Here is a 20970-nt window from a genome sequence, read left to right on the forward strand (position 1 = left end):
CTCAGAACTTTCTTCTGTTTCCCTATGCCTTCTGTCTTCTTTGGCATTTGAATTGCAAAATGATGATATAAAGCCTACACAGTATTTTTTTTTTAAAGCAGTGAAAGTGGGTGGTAGGTGTCCTGGTGCCTTTAGCAAAAGGTCTTTGAAAGGGTCTGTCATCAGGTAAAATGGCCTTTTGTCTGCTGCCCTTGCTGGAGGATTCTGCTCATGCCGGGGTGAGGTAGTAAGTTGTATTGTTGTGGGGTAGGGATTTTAGGCCCCAATTAGAAGATAACTATACAACTTACTACTTTCCCTGGTGTGGGCATATTCATACTTAGTCTTGGCACTGTTGCCTGCATCAGAGTTGTAGATGTTCCTGGGATAATCAGGACTGGAAGAAAAGGGAGGTGGAAGGGGATAGGTGATATTTAGGGTGAGGCAAATAACATTATAAAGCGACTTGAACTCTCTCCCCTTCCACCCAGGGCACAGAAAGGACTTAATTCTTAGGATCTACAAAGATTCAGATCTCCAGTTCTTGAGACTAAGATAGCACTGTGCCTTAGCCCTCATCCAGGGTATACCAGATCAGCCACAAGCTGTTCCTAGGAACACTCGGGGGTCGGAGCGGGGGGATACTTGTCAGGCCACATGTGCTGATTGAGTGGCTCCCTAGGTTCTTGGCTGATTGTCCCTTAACACCCCCATTGTTATTCTTTCCGAGAAAGATGGGACTCCTATGCCTGACAGCTACCCAACAACCCCATCTTCAACTGATGCAGCTACATCTGAGTCCAAGGACACCCTTGTCACTCTGCAGCCCTCACAACAGCAACAAACACTCCCACCCCCACCAGCCTTGGGAGAGATTCCTCAAGAGCTGCAGTCCCCGGCTGGAGAAGGGGGTAGCTCTACACAGCTATTGATGCCTGTAGAGCCAGAGGAATTGGGTCCCACAAGGCCAAGTGGAGAAGCAGAAACGACTCAGATGGAGTTGTCCCCAGCTCCTACTATAAGTGAGTAGAATTTCAGGGTTTGGGTGGTGGGTGAGAGGTGATATAACAGGAGGGAAGAATGGACATCTTTGGAGTTTCTCTTTACTCTCCTTAAAGAAATAATAGCAGCTCGGGTCCTCAAAAGAGTAGGATCTCAGCTTGCACATTTGCTTTCTTAGCTAAAGTTGAGGTTTCTTCTCTGTGGACTCAAGTGATCATATATCTGAATGTCTAATGATACAGGTGATGATGCCAACAGTTTATTGAGGTAATCACTTTTCCTGGGCTGTCGTGGCAGGCCTGTTACTTCTTTAAAAACCTTCCTGGGGCACCCGGCTGGCTCAGTTGGAAGAGCATGTAGCAACTCTTGATCTCAGGGTTGTGAGTTTGAGCTCCACATTGGGGGTAGAGATTACTTTAAAAAATAATAAAGAAGTAAACTTTGAAAAACAAAAACAACCCTGCAAAGTAGGTAGTGTTACCTCCATGAATAAACTGAAACGAATGTGAAATTATTAGCCTAAGACCGTTCAGTAAGTGATTGAGCTGAGATAAAAATCCAGATCTGTGTGACTTCAAAGCTCGCTCTCCTTCAACACCCTTCAGGGATGGCAAGCACATGACCCACCCACCCACACAGCTCTCCCATCCTAGCAAACACCATTTATCTCATGGCACTATTTCCCACTGGTTTGAAGTGGGGCTTCAGAATTCTTCTCAGCAGTGTTCCAACAGGGTAAATTGAAACCTGTTTGCTATTCCTGCTCTGTACCATGCTGCCTGTGATTTGCTCTGGAAAAACCTTAAGGCGTAGGAGTTTTTTCTTTCAAGGAGCTGCCTTTAGATAAACAGAACCAGCATGCATGTACAAATGGTGCCTGTAGGGAGTCTGAAAGTGACAGACTCCCTTACCCCGGGGGTGCCTAGGGAAAGGTGTTTCACAGGCATAACTAGAACACCATGAGGATTTGAGCTGAGCTTTATAAAGCATATGAGATTGAGGGGGAATGTCAGGCCAGAGAGATGGTAGAGAAGTGAGAAGTCTAATCTGGCTGCATCTTAATTCGGCCCCCATCTTCTAGGCAGAGATCTAACCTCTCCATGTGACTTCCTCCTAGCCTCTCTTTCCCCAGAGAGAGCTGAAGATTCTGATGCGCTGACAGCTGTCAGCAGTCAACTGGAAGGCTCTCCCATGGACACCAGTAGCCTGGCTTCCTGTACCCTGGAGGAGGCTGTGGGTGACACCTCAGCAGCTGGCAGTTCTGAGCAACCCACAGCAGGCAGCTCCACTCCTGGGGATGCCCCACCTGTTGTGACAGAAGTACAAAGCAGGGGCGATGGCTCAGGGGAACCTACCCAGCCCCCTGAGGACAGGTAAGCATTGTGTGAGTAAGAGGAAGGCAGGATGTGATGGTGGGTATTTCAGGCTACATGCATACTTGTTAACTCTTGAGCATGCTTGGTGCACTGGGGAAATCAACGTGGCTTCTGTGAGAACTGGGTATTATAAGAGTATTTTATAAATGGGAAAACATTAATACTAAGAACAACCTGGAAATTTATTTTCTTCAGCTCTCCCCCTGCATCCTCTGAGAGTTCCTCCACCAGAGATTCTGCTGTGGCCATTTCTGGAGCAGATTCCCGGGGAATCCTAGAAGAGCCACTGCCTTCAACAAGCAGTGAAGAGGAAGATCCCCTTGCAGGTGAGCTTCATGTGTGCTTAGGCCATCCTGGGGTTATTTAGGCTTCTAGTAGCTTTTGGCATGGAAATGCCTGCCAGTTAAATGGTTCTATCCAGATGGAAGGCAGCATACATGTGGGAGGAGAACCACCAGTAAGGGGGTGCTGATGCTGCATGATGGAATGAGCCCAGGCTATGGAGTCAAACAGATCTTAAGCTCGGGTTATCCCCTCTGCAGCCACCTACCTTCAGAACTTGGGACCATTACTTAACTTCTCTGATCCTCATCAGTTCTAAGGGGGCTTGATAATAGCTGCATGGTAGGGTCTTGATGAAGATTAAGTGACAGCATACACACAGACTCTGGCACATAACAAGAGCTGTTCTCAGCCTAGGGAAGGTGAGTGGGCCTCTTTGTGTCTTCTGTCCTTTGCATGCATTGAGGATAAACAAGGCTCGTTTTTCCCTCAAACAAGGCCATGGGTCTCTTTACTCCCAAGTACATCTTAAGTGTTGGTAGAGATGGGAGTCCCTTCACATTTTGTGCCTCCCCTCAGGTATCAGTCTACCTGAAGGTGTGGATCCCTCTTTTCTGGCTGCTCTGCCTGATGACATCCGCCGGGAAGTCCTGCAGAACCAACTGGGTATCCGTCCACCAACTCGGACTGCCCCTTCAACAAATAGCTCAGCTCCTGCAGTGGTGGGGAATCCTGGTGTGACCGAAGTGAGCCCTGAGTTCCTGGCTGCCCTGCCTCCAGCCATCCAGGAGGAAGTATGTGAGCAGGGAGCTGGTGGGGCTAGGCTGCATAGCTGTGGGTATGCCCCCATTGACTTGTTCTGCTCCGTAGGTGCTGGCACAGCAGAGAGCTGAGCAACAGCGACGGGAACTGGCACAGAATGCCAGCTCAGACACCCCCATGGACCCTGTGACCTTCATCCAGACCCTGCCCTCAGACTTGCGCCGTAGTGTCCTAGAGGACATGGAGGACAGTGTGTTGGCTGTGATGCCACCTGACATTGCCGCTGAGGCGCAAGCCCTGAGGCGAGAGCAGGAAGCCCGGCAGCGACAACTCATGCATGAGCGGCTCTTTGGCCACAGCAGCACCTCTGCACTCTCTGCCATCCTCCGAAGCCCGGGTACAGAGGGAGGCAAGTGGGAGGGCTCTGAAATGTTTGGCTTTGGCCACATGAGGCTTTGTTCCCCTTTCTGTTATTGGACCCAGCTAACCCCATCTCCCCAGTTTCAATTTCCTTTTTCTTTCCTTCCAGCTTTCACCAGTCGCCTCAGTGGCAACCGTGGAGTCCAGTATACTCGCCTTGCTGTGCAGAGAGGTGGCACCTTCCAGATGGGGGGTAGCAGCAGCCATAACAGGTACCTTTGTGTTTTTTTGACCTTGCCATACCACCTCTCACATCTATTGCTAGTCCAGCTTCCTTAATTTATAGGTGGAGAAACTGGATGACCTCTCTAGGATATTGCCTTGAATGAGTAGGGGAGCCAGATCTTTGGACTCCCCCTTCAGAAAGCCACACTTTTGGGTTGGCGTAGCTACCATAGATCATAATCACAGAGTAAGGCAGACTGGCAACAGGTGCTAGCTGTGGTTGTAATAAGTAAAGCCACTTGAGCTTATAACACATAGGCTGTGGAAGAAGAGTTCATGACTACCCAGGCTGAAGCTGACTGCACCCAACATGCCAAAATGTAAAGGGAGTGATCAGTCCCAATGAGGCAGGCAAATCCCTGGTAGTCTAGAGAAGGCAGGAAATAAGCATTGGGTTTTTTTTTTTAAGACCTTAGGTGCAGTCTGGTTTTACCAATTGATAATATAGACAGTGTGTGATGTGTAGTGCAAGTCACTTAACCTATTAGAGCCTCTTGTTCATCATCTCAAAAATGGGCAATTCTTTTGTCTTCTAGACTGTAGAGTACTTGATACCCAGTAGATACACAAGAGGGCAGCTTTTGTTATTATTAAGAACCCTTAGACTAGACACTCTCCCTTCTTATGCCTCCTTGGAGGTATGCAGCTCATTCCCCTTCCCTAGGCCTATACCTAATCCCAGAGCTCTAGCTGAAGTGTTACCTAGAAACCATGCTCTGTTCCAGGCCTTCTGGCAGTAATGTGGATACTCTCCTCCGCCTCCGAGGACGGCTCCTCCTGGACCATGAAGCCCTATCCTGTCTCCTGGTCCTACTTTTCGTGGATGAGCCAAAGCTTAATACTAGCCGCCTACACCGAGTACTGAGAAATCTCTGCTACCATGCCCAGACCCGCCACTGGGTCATCCGCAGTCTGCTCTCCATTTTGCAGCGCAGCAGTGAGAGTGAGCTATGCATTGAAACACCCAAGCTCTCCTCAAGTGAGGAGAAGGGCAAAAAGTCAAGCAAAAGCTGTGGGTCAAGCAGCCATGAGAACCGGCCCCTGGACCTCCTACACAAGATGGAGTCTAAGAGCTCCAATCAGCTTTCCTGGCTGTCAGTATCCATGGATGCAGCCCTAGGCTGCAGGACTAATATATTCCAGATCCAACGTTCAGGGGGTCGCAAACATACCGAGAAGCATGCAAGCAGTGGCTCCACTGTCCATATCCACCCCCAGGCTGCTCCTGTTGTCTGCAGACATGTTCTGGACACACTCATTCAGTTGGCCAAGGTGAGGAGCTTGAACCCAACCCTGGGGGATGGAAGAGAGGTCGCAGCCACAGCCTAGATGAAACCTGAACTCTAAGAAAGCTAACAGGTCTTTCTTCACTGTTAGTGCTGAGGCCTGTATTGTTTCTGAGAGTTGTCCAGTAAATAATTTTGTGGGGTTTTTACTTTCACTTTTTATAGTTTTTGTGCATTACCTCATTTGGTTATCAAAACAACTCTCAGTGGTCTGTATGATCCCCATTCTACAGATGAAGAAGCTAAGGTACAGAAATTTTTAGTGGCTTTGTCATGTGGCTAGTAAGTGATGGAGCTGGGCCTAGAACTTAGGTCAGTCTTTTTTTAAGAATTTTTTTATTAGAGCATGAGTGGGGACGCAAAGAGGGAGAAGCAGACTTCCCACTGAGCAGGGAGCCAATGTGGGGCTCAATCCCAGGACCCTAGGATCATGACCTGAGCTAAAGTCAGACACTTAACTGACTGAGCCACCCAGGCACCCCTGTTCAGTCTTCTATTTAATTATCATTGCAGCCATTTGTTGAGGGCCTGCCTTGTGCCAGGTATTATGCAAAAATACATTATCCCCTTTAATCTCGACAATTTTTTGATACAGCATAATGGTGCTCCCCATTTCATAAGTACAGAGACCGATGCTCAGAGGTTAACTCATCATCTCCCTACAAAGCCCTTGTTTGCTTCTCTAGGTTATTTCGCCATCAGTTAGATAAAACTCCTGTATGGTATCTCTCCCATGTCACCAAAGCTATTCAGAGGAGTGGAGTATCTAGGAACCAATTGTCTTTCCTTGTCAGGAAGACCTATCCTCTGTGTAGACCCCCTAGACCAAGCCTGTCCTCCTTTTGCCGGCAGGTATTTCCCAGCCACTTTACACAGCAGCGGACCAAAGAAACAAACTGTGAGAGTGATCGGGAGAGGGGCAGTAAGCAGGCCTGCAGCCCATGCTCTTCACAGTCCACCAGCAGTGGCATTTGCACAGACTTCTGGGACTTACTGGTAAAACTGGACAACATGAATGTCAGTCGGAAAGGCAAGAACTCCGTGAAGTCAGTGCCAGTGAGCGCTGGTGGTGAGGGGGAAACCTCCCCATACAGCCTCGAGGCCTCTCCACTGGGGCAGCTCATGAACATGTTGTCACACCCAGTCATCCGCCGGAGCTCTCTCTTAACTGAGAAACTCCTCAGACTCCTTTCTCTCATCTCAATTGCTCTCCCGGAAAACAAAGTGTCGGAAGCACAGGCTAATTCTGGCAGCAGCGCTTCCTCCACCACTGTGGCCACCTCAACCACATCTACCACCACTACCACCGCCACCTCCAGCACGCCCACTCCCCCTGCTGCAACCACCCCTGTCACTTCTGCTCCAGCTCTGGTTGCTGCCACGGCTGTATCCACCATTGCCGTAGCTGCTTCGACCACGGTGACTACCCCCACAACTGCTACCACTACTGTTTCAAGTAAGTGTGGATGTAGGCTGGGAGCTTTGGGGTATGGACACCCACCTCACCCTCCACTCCCCCATCCAGGTATTCCTCCCCAAATAATAGCAGTCGGCTTGGTTTGTGTTTGCAAGAGCCAGATGCGTTCATTCTTGCCCTCCTCAGTCCCAGTTCTCTCTCTCCATCCTTCTCCTCCCCACACCCATCCACCCACCCACACAGACGCTGGTGAAGACCAGCAGGCATTCACTGAGTGTGGCTTCCCTAGGCTAAGCACCAAAAGGAGGAGAGAGAGAAAGTCCCTGTCTTCAAAGAACTCCCAACCTTTCTAGCCTAGTTGAGGGACCCAGTCTCAGGAAAAAGTTTGAGAGCAGGCAGGATACCATTTGAATCAGGGTAGACTAGCCAGGCTATCCTAGGAAGTAAACGGAACGAGCCCTATAGCGGACTAGTAAGATTTACTTGAAAAAAAACGTTTTGAAGAGGGGCCCCTGGTGGTAGAGAAACAGTTGAGAAATGTTTGAGATCGTCACTTTAGAAAGTGGAGTCGTGAGAGTCCTTGATATCCCAAGTCATTTGGATTTGATTTTGGTAGGTGGCTTTTCATTTGCTCTACGTTCCCATATTGAAGCCCTGGACAGTTTAGGCATTGTTTGGTTCTGGCATGTTAGTTTTAGAGGCTTACAGTGTTCCATCTGATTCCTCAAAGCTTCTACAACTACTAAGGCCAGCAAATCTCCAGCAAAGTTGGGTGATGGGGGCAGCAGCAGTGCAGACTTTAAGATGGTATCCTCTGGCCTTACTGAAAACCAGCTACAGCTCTCTGTGGAGGTGAGTCCCAAGTTCTTCTGAATCCCAAGATTGGGGGAGAAAAGGTAGATAGGAGTAGATAAAGTTTTAGTTCTCAAGTTGAGGCTTACTCCTTTTCTTTTTTCCCAGGTGTTGACATCCCACTCTTGTTCTGAAGAAGGTCTAGAGGATGCAGCCAATGTTTTACTGCAGCTCTCTCGGGGAGACCCTGCAACCCGGGACACTGTTCTCAAGCTGCTACTGAATGGAGCTCGCCATCTGGGTTATACTCTTTGTAAACAGATAGGTAATAACGGGAGTAAAGCCTCTTGTCTTTCTGAAACCTTCCACTGAGGGATCACCTCTTTATGGAAGCCTTCCCTGAATCTCCAGGTTGAATCAGACTCCTCTGTGTTTCTGTAGCACAGACCCTATGTCTGCCCTGTTGCAACACTGATAATACTGGGTTGTCATCTGTTTTCCTCTGCTCAGTTGTTCATGGAGAGCAAGGCTGGGCTTCTCTCTACATTGCCAGTGCCTGGCACATGCCTTGTAATCAGTGCTTAGTAAAGGAAAATGAGCACATGTAGGACCAGCAGTACTCCCTTGTTTCTCCATTCTGGGCACTTACAAGAGCCCTACAATGAGCCTGCTTGAGGCAGCTTCACCACCTCAGAGATGCACCTGCGCTTCACTTAGGCTCAAGAATTGGGAGTCCAAATGGTAGGTACCCTCTGCCTTTGTGCAGTTGTAAGGGTACAAAAGTTCTAAAAACACTTGCAAATATCTAGTTTCAGTCTTTCTTCCTGTTGTTAACCAAGAAGAAAACTAAAACCCGGGGAGATAAAGCGATTGAATTGAGGAGTAGAGCCAGATTTTCTTTCAGCATAGAGAGTCTGTTTGCTTTCTCCCACCCCCATCCCAATCATGGATCTCCCTAGATCTCAGCTACCTGCTTAGTTATCTTCTTCTCACAAATGTGCCTAGAGCTAAGGTGATAAGGGTATTGGTTAGACTGTATGAACCAGGGTATTCTTTGTTACATGAGAACTATAAGGTTCTTCCAGAAGGAATTTGGCCAGTCTCCGACTTTCCTTGACTCCGACCATTCAACACCCGTGGGCCAGGCAGTGTCCCACCTACTCTACTGCAGTTATCTCCTAATTCTCAAAACTGCCTTGTGAGGTTAGGCTGTATTAGTCTCATTATTGAGATAGGTAAGTGAACTGGGAGAGGGGGTTAAGCAATTTGCCTGAGATCGCCTCAGAAACCGATAATTTCCCCCTCTGCACTGAGCTGCATTTTGTGTAGATTCAACAGATTGCTGAAGCGGGGTAGATTGGTAGTCTCTGGATGGTTGATCCATGAACACACATCGTAAGGTGAACAGCAGAATTCCTGCTCACTCCAGATTCTCTGCAGCCGAGCAAAGAAGATAGGCTGTGCAGGTTTCTTGGAAAGGTTTGGCTTTCAACTGCTTCACTAGGGGAGTCTCTGAACACTTGCTGGCTCCTCTGCCTGACCAGGTACCCTTCTGGCTGAGTTACGGGAATACAACCTAGAACAGCAGCGACGAACCCAGTGTGAGACCCTCTCTCCTGATGGCCTGCCTGAGGAGCAGCCACAGACCACCAAGCTAAAAGGCAAAATGCAGAGCAGGTGGGTGGTTGCCACCCATTTGGCTATGGGGCTGGAATCTGGGGTATTCTAAAAGGTGGCTGTTGCTGGTGTCCTGGTTGTTGGTGGTGGGTTTTTGTTTGTTTTCCCCTCTCTGGGAAGATTTTCTTATCTATCCTGTACATACTTGACCTTATTTTGTCCCACTTGTGGGATTTCCTTCTGAGAGTCTTTAACCCTCTGGTTGACACCGAAAAGCCCTGCTCGCTCTGGATGTTTATGCTTTGATGCTGTCAGTATACGCAAGCCACCTCTACACTATCCAGGTTTGACATGGCTGAGAATGTGGTAATTGTGGCATCTCAGAAGCGACCTCTGGGTGGCCGGGAGCTCCAGCTGCCTTCTATGTCCATGTTGACATCCAAGACGTCTACCCAGAAGTTCTTCTTGAGAGTACTGCAGGTCATCATCCAGCTCCGGGACGACACACGCCGAGCTAACAAGAAAGCCAAGCAGACAGGCAGGCTAGGTATGAAACTGGAGTGTCCAGTTGAGGGGCAGGGTTGGTGGTGGCAAACTCAAAGAGTCCCTGGAGGGCGGGACTTAATGTCATGTCTCCATCCTGCTTAACCTTTCCAAAAAACGAAAGTAATGATCCTTTCCTAGGCTGTTGATGGCTGCGTTCTGTATCTCACTCAAGGTGTCTGCATAGGAAATTCATTAGGGCAAGTGAGAATTAAGGGGGAGTGGAAATCCGGCAAAGAAATTGGGGGCATATCTTTTGTTGAACAAGATTTAAGGCACTGAGTGTGTCTCCTTTCTGCTTCTTTGATCACTCCTGACTAAAACATTGCAGCCATGTTGCCTCAGCTGTGGCCTGCCAAATCCTACCTCTTTCCTCCTGTCCCACAGAACCATCTCCACCTGCCACTATCCATCTGCCTAGCGCCATGTCCCCTGCCCTTACTTGTAATGGTAGCCCTTAGTGCCTGGTGAAGAGCACTCTGAAGCTGCCTGAGCTAAAGGTCAAAGACTTCAGCAAGATGCCCTGTGGCAGCCCAGGAGATGGGAGAGAGAATATTGGGCATTCCCTCTTTCTACTTTTTATATCTTGCCTTCTTTTTTCTTTCTCCCAGGTTCTTCCGGTTTAGGCTCAGCTAGCAGCATCCAGGCAGCTGTTCGGCAGCTGGAGGCTGAGGCTGATGCCATTATACAAATGGTACGTGAGGGTCAAAGGGCGCGGAGACAGCAACAAGCAGCAACGGTTAGCATGATGCCTGTGGCCCCTCATTCATTTGTCTCTCTCCCCTGCCCCACCACATCATCAGTGGGGTTTCACTGCCCTTACCTTGTATGCTTTTGCATTAAGTTTGCTGTATGAATGCTTCTGGACAACAGGGTTACTTTCTGTTGGTGTTTTCTCTACTGTTCATTGTTTTGGACTGATATGATTTAAAGCTTGGCCATCATACCCCACTCCCAGCTATCCAGTCAACAGTGGCGCTTTTGCAAACTGCATAATGCTTAGTGTCTGGGTTCTGAGGGGGTGTGGGATGAAGATTTTTCAGTCTCATGGAATAATGCAAGTACATCAGGAATCCTGCCCTTGAAATTCCCCGAGCTTGGTACATATCCCATGCAGCCTCTTCTAGGATATGGCTGGTCCATCTACCCTGGCCTCTGCTTCTGTTGTCCATACTCTCTCGGCACCTTGGCACCTAGGCACTCAGGCACTTTTAGGAAGAAACCTTCAGGTTCCTAGATAGCCAACTCATTGTTGGGATCCCAGCACAGAGTGGCTTTGGGAAAAGCCTGGCATCTTGTATGTATGCTGTGGCACTCTCTCATTGTTTTCCTGTCCTTGCAACATGCAAGTCACCTTCCCAAGATCCGGGAAATAAAGGTATCCTGAGGCCTGGTTTTTCTTTGCATATGATTACTATTACACAGTATGATTTCATTGAGCATGCTGAGAACATCGTAGAATTTGAGGGCTGTGACTCCCAACAGGGTAGAAAGGGAAAACAACTCTGATTTCTGGAGTATTTTCTGCCCTGTCTTTCCCATACCCAAAAGGACAGATGTTGGCTTTTGAATAATCCCACCCATCAAAGGTTGTCCCTTATTTCCCCTTTTCTGAGCAAACAGAAATAGCCAAATCTACAGTCTGCTCACCTGATTTTTTTATGTGTATATATATATATATGTAATCTGTCCCCAGAAGAAGTCTTCCAAGTCTGTATCCAGAAGGCTGGTGTCTGACTAGACATAGGTCTGGAGTAGAGTGGAGGCAATGCAGGCATCCAGGGAGCTTTTTGGAGAAGTTTGCTAGCTCAGGGTGGAGGACAGCAAAGGAGATGGGAAGACCATTCTTTTGTTCAAGAAAGCTACAGAGTTTTTTGACCAAATAAAGGAAGCTTTATCTTTCCAAGCTTTCCAAGCTTATGATACGCGAGAATGGGTAGAGCCAGCCTCTAGCCTGTCCCTGAGGAAAGCAGAGTTGCACCCTTTTATGTGACTTTGTCTCCCTTTTATCCAGTCGGAGTCAAGCCAGTCGGAAGCCGCTGTCCGGAGGGAGGAGTCACCCATGGATGTAGACCAGCCATCTCCCAGTGCTCAGGATACTCAGTCCATTGGTCAGTACTACTTCCTATTTCCAGTGCAGCAAAAGAGAGAGCCAGTCTTCATGGAATGTCTGCTGGATCCCTTGTACTCTACATACATAAGCTCAGTGTTTTCCAGTTTGTTCCAGTGAACACTGGTTTTTGTAAATGTTAATAGGCATTTACCAACCAGGATCACTAACTGTCACCACCTGACCCTTTCTGGAGATGCATAGCATACGCTACATTTCCTAAAGAAACTGAGATGTGATGGTGTTAGACATGGAGATAGCATATGTTTGAGTTGTGGCTCTCCTGTTTACTGGCTCTGGGACCTGAAGCAAACCTCTCTTAGCTTCAGTTTCCTTGTTTAAAATAGGGGTGTTAATAGTTAGGAATGAACAAGTTAACACACACACACACACACACACACACACACACACACACACACACACACACACACACACACACACACACACACACACACACACACACACACACACACACACACACACACACACACACACACACACACACACACACACACACACACACACACACACACACACACACACACACACACACACACACACACACCACTTAAATAGAACCTGGCACACAGTGGATGCTATTAGTAGCAGCATTTCTCAAGTTAATTGTATGTAGAATACTTTCTGATGCCCTCTTAACACGTTTCTGTGGAATCGTGTTGGCATAAGACATCCATTTTTGAAATATATTAAATCATTTAATAATCCACAGGTTCTCTGAGAGCTAATGAGGCAATGGGTAAACCAGCACTGTCTGGTAGAACTTTAGTAGTCACTAGCCACGTGTGGCTATTGAGCACTTAAAATGTGGCTGTTGCAGCTGAGGAACCAAAGTTTTTATTGTATTAATTGTATTTGATTTAAATTTAAATGTCATCCAGTATAGGACTAGAGCTTGCTTTCAGGTGTTGCTCAGTATTACTTAGTAGCCAGCGGGCCAGTCTACTTGATCTGGCATTAGACATAGGCCATTGATTAATGGCCTGCACATTGGTCTGGGAAAAAGCCTAATGAAAGAAAAACCTCAAAGACTTTTTGTCTTTCCTTTGTGTGGCCTGTAGGCTCAGATGGAACCCCACAAGGGGAAAAGGAGGAGAGGCCACCTGATTTACCCCTGCTCAGTGAGCAGCTGAGCTTGGACGAGCTGTGGGACATGCTGGGAGAGTGTCTAAAGGAACTGGAGGAATCCCATGACCAGCATGCGGTGCTAGGTGAGTTGTGGCCTTTGGGCCAAGGTCCCAACCCACTGATATGCTCTGGGGCCCTTTCTGCCCGCTTAATTTTCTTCCTTCCAGATCATCCCTCTCTCTCTCAGTGTCTGTAATGAGAATTCAAAGGAGAGGTGTTTTTTCTCTCACTTCAGTATCAGAAAAAAATATTTGCCCTCTCTTTTAGTAGCTGGTATCTTTTCACTTTTTAGACCAGGGGAATCTTTATAACTTGTTGCCTCTTCCTTTTTTTTTTTTTTTTTTTTTTTTTTTTTTTAAGTTTCAAGGAAGCTCAGACTTCCTCTGTGGCTTTATTTTTCTTTGCTACCATTGTATTTCTCCTATAAGTTTTCATTATTTATTCTTCCATATTGTGTTTCTGTAATTTGATTATGAAGAAGAGGTTTGTATGTTGAAGTTTCTAAAGTAAAATATCACTTCCCTGTCATTCCTATCCCCAGTGCTACAGCCTGCTGTCGAGGCCTTCTTTCTGGTCCATGCCACAGAGCGGGAGAGCAAGCCTCCTGTTAGAGACACCCGTGAGAGCCAGCTGGCACACATCAAGGACGAGCCTCCTCCACTCTCCCCTGCCCCCTTAACCCCAGCTACTCCTTCTTCCCTTGACCCATTCTTCTCCAGGGAGCCCTCGTCTATGCACATCTCCTCAAGCCTGCCCCCTGACACACAGAAGTTCCTTCGCTTTGCAGGTACAGGAAACTCTTCGGCCCCCAATGAAGAAGTCTTCATTTTTTATAGGGTCATTTCATACGCTTTATTCTTAGGTGTTTCGTGGGGGAGAGGGGTGAGAGAGAGAGAGTGAGAGTGTGTGTGTGTGTGGCAGGGGGGATGGGGGGGGAGAGAGAGAGGGAGAGAATGAATGAAGCCAGTGATGTAGGGACTGGGTCTGAAAGCCCTTTTGTGCCACACTGTCTTGATTCCCTGAAACACAAAGAGAGTTGCTGTCTGGTTGGCGGTCATGTAGTCTTCTGGGGGCCAAGATGTGCTGATTCTTGCTGTCCTTTCTCCCCTCAGAGACTCACCGCACTGTGTTAAACCAGATCCTACGGCAGTCCACCACCCACCTCGCTGATGGACCTTTTGCTGTCCTGGTAGACTACATTCGTGTCCTCGACTTTGATGTCAAGCGCAAGTATGTGTCCTGGAGGCTGTGGGATGGGAACTTTTCCGATGGTATCTCTCCTCCCAGAAAGGAGCCAAAATTCCTCCTGAAGGAGTGTTTTCAGGGAAAGAAGTTTCCCTTGGTGGCAGCCCTTGGAATGGTGCTGGATGGGAGGGAGGAGGTTCATTTGTGCCACTGACAGTCATTATACCTAAATACTCCTTGGCCTTCTCCATTCCCATCTCCATTCTTCATCAGAGAAATGCAAGCCTTTGTTTAATCACATGACTTCTAAAGTTCCATTCCATTCTTTGGGGTCATGCAGGAGGTGCGGGTAGCCATAGTACACTTATAGCAGGACTCAGGGGCGGCAGGGGCTCCACAGCACTCCTGTCATCCCTACTCTTCTGTGCACCTACACATACTACCTGCTTGTTGCAGATATTCTGTGTAACGATCTCTGTGGGCCTTTATTCAGTAGAGATGGGAAAATTTAGAATTGGTAATGAATGACCTGCTTCTCCCAACTACTGGGCACCTTCAGGTTCACCTGGGGAACAGATGTTTGGAAGATGGGAGAAGCATCATTGTAGGTCTTCATCCTAATCAAGCTAACAGAAGTTTACTCTGCCACCCCCAATCCTATTTTCCTTCCTTCCCTACCTCCCAAGATATTTCCGCCAAGAGCTGGAACGTTTGGATGAGGGACTCCGGAAAGAAGACATGGCTGTGCATGTCCGCCGTGATCATGTGTTTGAAGACTCCTATCGTGAACTGCACCGGAAATCCCCTGAAGAAATGAAGAATCGATTGTAAGAGCCCAGAACAGAGAAAAGACAAGATGGGAGGGTGGAGGACCTTCCTACGTGGTAGTGAAGGCTTACTCCAGTGCCAGATGTGCAGGGGAACTCCAAAAGAATTCCAAATAGGAACCTGGTATAATCTCACTGAGCTATCTCCTGTCTCCTTGGCCTGGTCTCATGACACTGGTCTTCTACTGGCTAGCTGGCCCTTAGGCTGAGCTACCCACAATTCCCAGAGAGACAGAAGAGTCTTCGGCATTTACAAAGATAGACCTGATGGCTTCGCAGAGAGCTTTCTCTTATACTAGGAATAGGAAGCCTGCTGAGCAAATGCTATCCTGGCTTGGAGGGGGGACCACACTTGGATGAGTGGCCCCTCACCAAATCGGTAATCACTCCCTGGTGATCCTGAAGCCACCTAGAGGAGATCAGCAGTTTGTGATACTAAATGTCATGGAAGCCAGTGAGATGATAGACCTGTTGGAGTAGTTTGATGCTCCTGAGCTCAGGAACTTGATTCCTCCTCTCCCTCGTGGCATTGGGCTCACCATCCATGTTATCACATAGGAAGTCAGGCTTCTGAGACAGACTGGGCCCTGCTCCTCCACCACCAAATCCTTACAGACATCAGGCTGAGCTCAGCCCTCTCTTACACCACTTAACAACTCCTCTCCCTGCTTTCCCTAAGTGAGGCCCTCAGTCTCTATACCTTTTCTATTGCTGTTTTCTGGAATATTGATAAGCCTTTACTGATAATTCAGGACATCTTTTCTATCGATGCTTTTGTTGTCCCAGATTCCCACCCTTCCTCTGGGCTTTCCTGGCACTCTGCATTCACCTCTGTTCTCTGATCCTGCACTCCCCAGCCACTGCTTCACTCAGTCACTCGCTCACTCACTCACTTGGTTCATGCTGCATAAAAGAATGGATTTATCCTGGGCTTTCTGCACATCTGTTTCTGGTCTCTTATGCAGGTATATAGTGTTTGAAGGAGAAGAAGGGCAGGATGCTGGAGGGCTCCTGCGGGAGTGGTATATGATCATCTCTCGGGAGATGTTTAACCCTATGTATGCCTTGTTCCGTACCTCACCCGGTGATCGGGTCACCTACACCATCAACCCATCTTCCCACTGCAACCCCAACCACCTCAGCTACTTCAAGTTTGTTGGACGCATTGTGGCCAAAGCTGTATATGACAACCGCCTCCTGGAGTGCTATTTTACTCGGTCCTTCTACAAACACATCTTGGGCAAGTCTGTCAGGTGAGGAATGTGGCACAGGATCCACATTCTCACTTGACAGGTCCTTTTCTTGTGTCCCACCCCCATACTTCCTCTCCTCCACCCTAACCCATGACCCTAATTGTGTTTTTCTAGATACACGGATATGGAGAGTGAAGATTACCACTTCTACCAGGGCCTGGTTTATCTGCTGGAAAATGACGTCTCCACACTAGGTTACGACCTCACTTTCAGCACTGAGGCAAGTCGAGAAATTTTGACCACAGCACATCCTAGATAGTCCAAGAAACCCATTGTGGGACTGCCCTTAAACTGGCACTGCATAAAGTCTCATGCCCCATTCCCCATCTAGCAGTGAGCAGGGTATTTGTATGAGACATTACAAACAAAAACCAGGATTTGTAAAACAATCCAGGGTGTTCCCTAGTTTCCTCCTTATTTAAAAAAAAAGTGCTCTAGTACAGGATTTTTCATTCCCAAAAGTAGTTCTTTATACAGATAAATATAAATGGAAAAAAAATTTTTTTAAGGTTACTCTCCCTCCAAATTGTTTTCCATAAAGATTGTGTTGTGTCATGTTAGGCATGTTAGCCATGCCTTTTTCCCTTTCACCATTGACCATTTCCTTACTTTCAGCCTTGAAGTGTTTTGGGGCCAAACCTTGGCTTTTCCCTATTACAAAGTTATGCACTCATGAGAAACGACACTTTTTTATGACCTTGCTTTGTATTTCTGCCCAGGACATGGCAAAGAGTTCAAGTATTCCGAGGTAGCTATATAAATCCCATCCTAGATCATGCCTGATAGGAATGATTGGTGTTTTGGGTGTTCTAGGTCCAAGAGTTTGGAGTCTGTGAAGTTCGTGACCTCAAACCCAATGGGGCCAACATCTTGGTAACAGAAGAGAATAAGAAGGAGTATGTACACCTGGTGTGCCAGATGAGGATGACAGGTAGGGGAAATGTCCCTTAGACCCCTTATTGTTCATATGGAAGAGGTCAGGCCTCAATCATTTCACAGATAACTGGGTTTTTTTCTCTTCCCCTGTGCCAGCCACAAGTGCCTTGCACAAAGAGTCCACAAACACCTGATCAAAAAGTATTTCCCTTCACCCACCCTCTTTCAAGGGCCAGAAGCAGTGTTAGGTGAGGCAGGCAGACCATTCAGCATCCTAGTTGCAGCAGGAGCCAGATTGAGGATCCCTGACCTCTAACAGTTGTGTGAGTCTAGCTGCCACATGGCTTGTTGGTTCTCTCCCCAGGAGCCATCCGTAAACAGCTGGCAGCTTTCTTAGAAGGCTTCTATGAGATCATTCCAAAGCGCCTCATTTCTATCTTCACTGAGCAGGAGTTAGAGCTGCTCATATCAGGACTGCCCACAATCGACATTGATGATTTGAAATCCAACACTGAATACCACAAGTACCAGTCCAACTCTATTCAGGTGAGCTGCTGCTGGCATCCTTCCCCATATCCCTGAGTAGTGCTAGTTGGTATGACACCACATAAACCAGCACTCTTAGGGGGCAAGGGGATATAGGTGACAACTTACTTAGACCTAAGTCTTCATCCTCTGGAACACATTTTCAGGGGGTGTTCTTGCTCATCTTACGGAAGAACTGAAGCCCATTTCACAGAATGGATTTGCCTGAGATTCCAGATTCCATCCCACCTCACACTGGCTTCTTGTGTCCTTTCCCACAGATCCAGTGGTTCTGGAGAGCATTGCGTTCTTTCGACCAAGCTGACCGTGCCAAGTTCCTCCAGTTTGTCACAGGTACTTCCAAGGTGCCCTTGCAAGGCTTTGCTGCCCTTGAAGGCATGAATGGCATTCAGAAGTTTCAGATCCATCGAGATGACAGGTCCACAGATCGCCTGCCTTCAGCTCACACATGGTAAGAGAAGAGTTTGTTCTCCTTTTTAGCATTCAGACTGAGCTTGCATATTTGTTGCTTCTAGAACCCTAACCAAGGGCAGGAACCCCAATCTGGCCCCAGCTGTGCTACACCTGTGGTAGCTCATAATTTGGTGGTTTTGTGGAAAAGGTGATGTTTGAGATGAGAAGCTGGCCCAGATTCACAGTGAGCCTGGGGGGACATTGCGGGTGAGCACTGCCGCAGGAGAGCACAGTGTACTCCAGGGCCCAGCTTGGAGCAAGGAGTTGCAGGGAACAGAAAGCTTAGAGGTTGGATCAGCAGAAGTTGGATCACCAGTGACCCCAAATGCCTCCTTAGAGCTTGCACATTAACCCATAGGTGAGGCTGTGGTGTTTTAAGGAGTGGCAGGGTCAGATTTATGTTTTAGGTGCCTGATGGCCAGTATTAGGGCCAGATTGGAGGAGGGAAGACCAGGCTAGGACAAGATTTCAAGTCTGCAAGAGAGGAGTAGGTTCCTCAGGGAGGAAAGGTCAGGGGGCACCATGGGAACACGGGGATTTGGTTATCTTTTGTCACAAACTGATCTTTCTTCTTTCTCTAGTTTTAATCAGCTGGACCTGCCTGCCTACGAGAGCTTTGAGAAGCTCCGCCACATGCTACTATTGGCCATCCAGGAGTGCTCTGAAGGCTTTGGGCTGGCCTAATAAGGCCCCGCCCGCCACTGTGGGGTTTTCTACCATTGTTGGACCTGGGAATGGGGGGAAATGAAAACAAAAAAGAACCAGAAAGAAAATGTCAAAAACCAATAAATGAAATCCACCAACTCACCATGTGTGTGTCCCAGCTTCCCCATCTTCCCCAGCGCATACCCGTTCCCCCTCTCCTGCTCATTCTCTCTCCCTCTCTCCCTCACCACCTCCTCCCTGTTCCATGCCGTCCATGATCCCCAGCCCATGTGTTAAAAAGGCATTAGCCTTTGCAGGGACCTGTTTGTCCCAACTGTTTGAACAGTGTGCTCCTCAGATTCTGTGTTCAGAAGGATTTGCTGCATTGAGACTTGAAACCTTTGGATAGGGGAAAAATTATATATATATATATTTTTTTGTTCTGTTTGCATTTCTTAATTTGTGCTTGGAATGTGTTGATGTGCACAGCTAATGATTCAATGCGAGACAAGATTGGCGTCTGTGTTGTGGAGGTTTCAAATAAAGAGCACTCTTCATAACTCACTTTTCACAACGGAGTTTTTTTCAAACTTGAAACAACTCTTGAACACATGCTAGACATCTGGAGAAAAGTTGCAAATGGACTCTCCAGAAAACCATCTCTGCCACCACCACTGGTGCATCTTCCTTCTTCAAAGTCCGTTTCCCCATTGTCAGGAGAGATCAGCAGCCACCAGGAATTGAGGGGAGCCTGTTTTTTTTAGAATGGGATCTGCACTTGAGGGCAGTGATGGTGTTAACAGTTTGCAGCCAAGGACAAAGCATCACCTTGCTGGAGGGGAACAAATCAGGTTATAAGAAACACTGAGAACTCAATCCAACCGACAGTTCTATTTGATGAGCCTTTATAACAGCCTCAAGTGTAGAGCTTAGTTTAAAATTTTTATTTCACTTAATGTTTTAGGTTTTTTCTAACAAATTTCAGTAAGCAAGTAATTTGACTAGCTCTCAGAACAGTCTTCCCATCCGTTTTGGTTTTGTCCTGTCATCTGCCAGTCTGTTCACGGATCAACCAGTAGTCTCATGGTTTTTACTCCAGCAGTTAAAGCTGATCCAAGGACTTTGATGGTTCCAGCTTTCAAAGAAAAATAAAGGTTTAGTTAGAAAAATAACCCCAAGTGATGCTTGCTTTGTGTGGTTTTCTCATTATTCTGAGGCTCTGTTTTGTAAAGATTTTCTCCTTAACCTAATCCCCCTGCCCTTGGTCCTGATGGAAATGGCTGCTAGACATTTTCTCCCTTTCTTTAAATATTCATACTTGCCTATGCCTCATCCTGCTGACAACTGAGACAGATGGACTGACCCTGTCCCTGCTATTGAACTTCTAGTCAAGGAGGAAGGAGACTGAGTAGTTCTGTGACAAATGTAGGAAGGGGTCCCTAGTTTCCCGGAGCAGAAGTCCTTGACCTAGCCTGAAAGATGGGGGAAGGCTTTCCATTGTCAGGCATTCGTGAGTTGAATCCTAGCTGGGAGTTAATATTGAGGGGAGGGTAATCTAGGTCAAAGCAGGAGGAGTCCAGCTGATGGCACAGCTTGAGCAAAGGATGGTGGCCTGAGATGAGGCTGGGAGTCCAGCGGGGCTTTGAAATGAAAAGAATAAATAAAGTAGAATTGATAAATAAGCTTAAGAACGGATTCCTTGAAAAATCGAAGTAGGAAAGAAACCTCTAACATTTAAATTTGGGAGGTATAGGGTTTGGGAGTTGGGTGTGGAAGCTGGGAGTACAGATGGAATAACGGTGAAGAAAAAAATCTAATTCAGTGGCATACTACAAAAATCTAATGTGTCAAGCATGACTTGCCTTTGGGATATGTGTATGGTGTAATATCACCTCAATGTCAAATAAGAAAAATCCTGTTAATTGATGCAAGGCATTTGCTAACAATATTATTGGTAACTTAAGACACTACCTTGATAAGCTTGCCTCAGACCAACCGCCAGCATCACACAAGAAGCGTAAGGTGGCCAGTTACCACTATTAACACTGTTATGCCAATTCTAACCACTTCAGTATAGCAGAAACTGCTAACCAAAGAACCAAAAGTTATTAGCACTTAAAACCGTCCAAAAAGAGGACTGGTTATAATCAAAGTATTCACTCATGTCGACATTTATTGTCCCAACAAGTGTGAATAAATAATACATACCATGGAATTCTGTGTAGCAG

The 20970-nt window shown here is 47.3% G+C and overlaps 1 protein-coding gene across 12 annotated transcripts in view; it reads left to right on the top strand.

The window, feature by feature from the left end:
• HUWE1 (HECT, UBA and WWE domain containing E3 ubiquitin protein ligase 1) overlaps positions 1-19306 on the top strand; it is a 162969-nt gene extending 143663 nt beyond the window's left edge. For 8 of the 12 annotated variants that reach the window (XM_027609586.1, XM_027609589.1, XM_027609596.2 and 5 more), the window contains 24 exons: positions 714-1001; positions 2099-2354; positions 2553-2683; positions 3219-3433; positions 3510-3798; positions 3931-4033; positions 4772-5318; positions 6185-6788; positions 7480-7601; positions 7710-7866; positions 9086-9218; positions 9503-9705; positions 10313-10440; positions 11716-11812; positions 12891-13040; positions 13499-13744; positions 14070-14187; positions 14829-14969; positions 15935-16222; positions 16337-16442; positions 17036-17153; positions 17463-17644; positions 17905-18095; positions 18679-18905. In XM_027609586.1, the coding sequence (XP_027465387.1) occupies positions 714-1001; positions 2099-2354; positions 2553-2683; positions 3219-3433; positions 3510-3798; positions 3931-4033; positions 4772-5318; positions 6185-6788; positions 7480-7601; positions 7710-7866; positions 9086-9218; positions 9503-9705; positions 10313-10440; positions 11716-11812; positions 12891-13040; positions 13499-13744; positions 14070-14187; positions 14829-14969; positions 15935-16222; positions 16337-16442; positions 17036-17153; positions 17463-17644; positions 17905-18095; positions 18679-18781 (4916 nt within the window). In that variant the 3' untranslated portion in view covers positions 18782-18905. Of the gene's footprint in view, positions 1-713; positions 1002-2098; positions 2355-2552; positions 2684-3218; positions 3434-3509; positions 3799-3930; positions 4034-4771; positions 5319-6184; positions 6789-7479; positions 7602-7709; positions 7867-9085; positions 9219-9502; positions 9706-10312; positions 10441-11715; positions 11813-12890; positions 13041-13498; positions 13745-14069; positions 14188-14828; positions 14970-15934; positions 16223-16336; positions 16443-17035; positions 17154-17462; positions 17645-17904; positions 18096-18678 lie in introns of all 12 variants that reach the window. The other 4 variants (XM_027609597.2, XM_027609585.2, XM_027609595.2 and 1 more) reach the window with 3 other exon arrangements.
• Positions 19307-20970: the final 1664 nt, after the last annotated feature.

This window comes from Zalophus californianus, chromosome X (genome assembly GCF_009762305.2).
Source record: "Zalophus californianus isolate mZalCal1 chromosome X, mZalCal1.pri.v2, whole genome shotgun sequence".
In the NCBI taxonomy this organism is placed as follows: Eukaryota; Metazoa; Chordata; class Mammalia; order Carnivora; family Otariidae; genus Zalophus; species Zalophus californianus.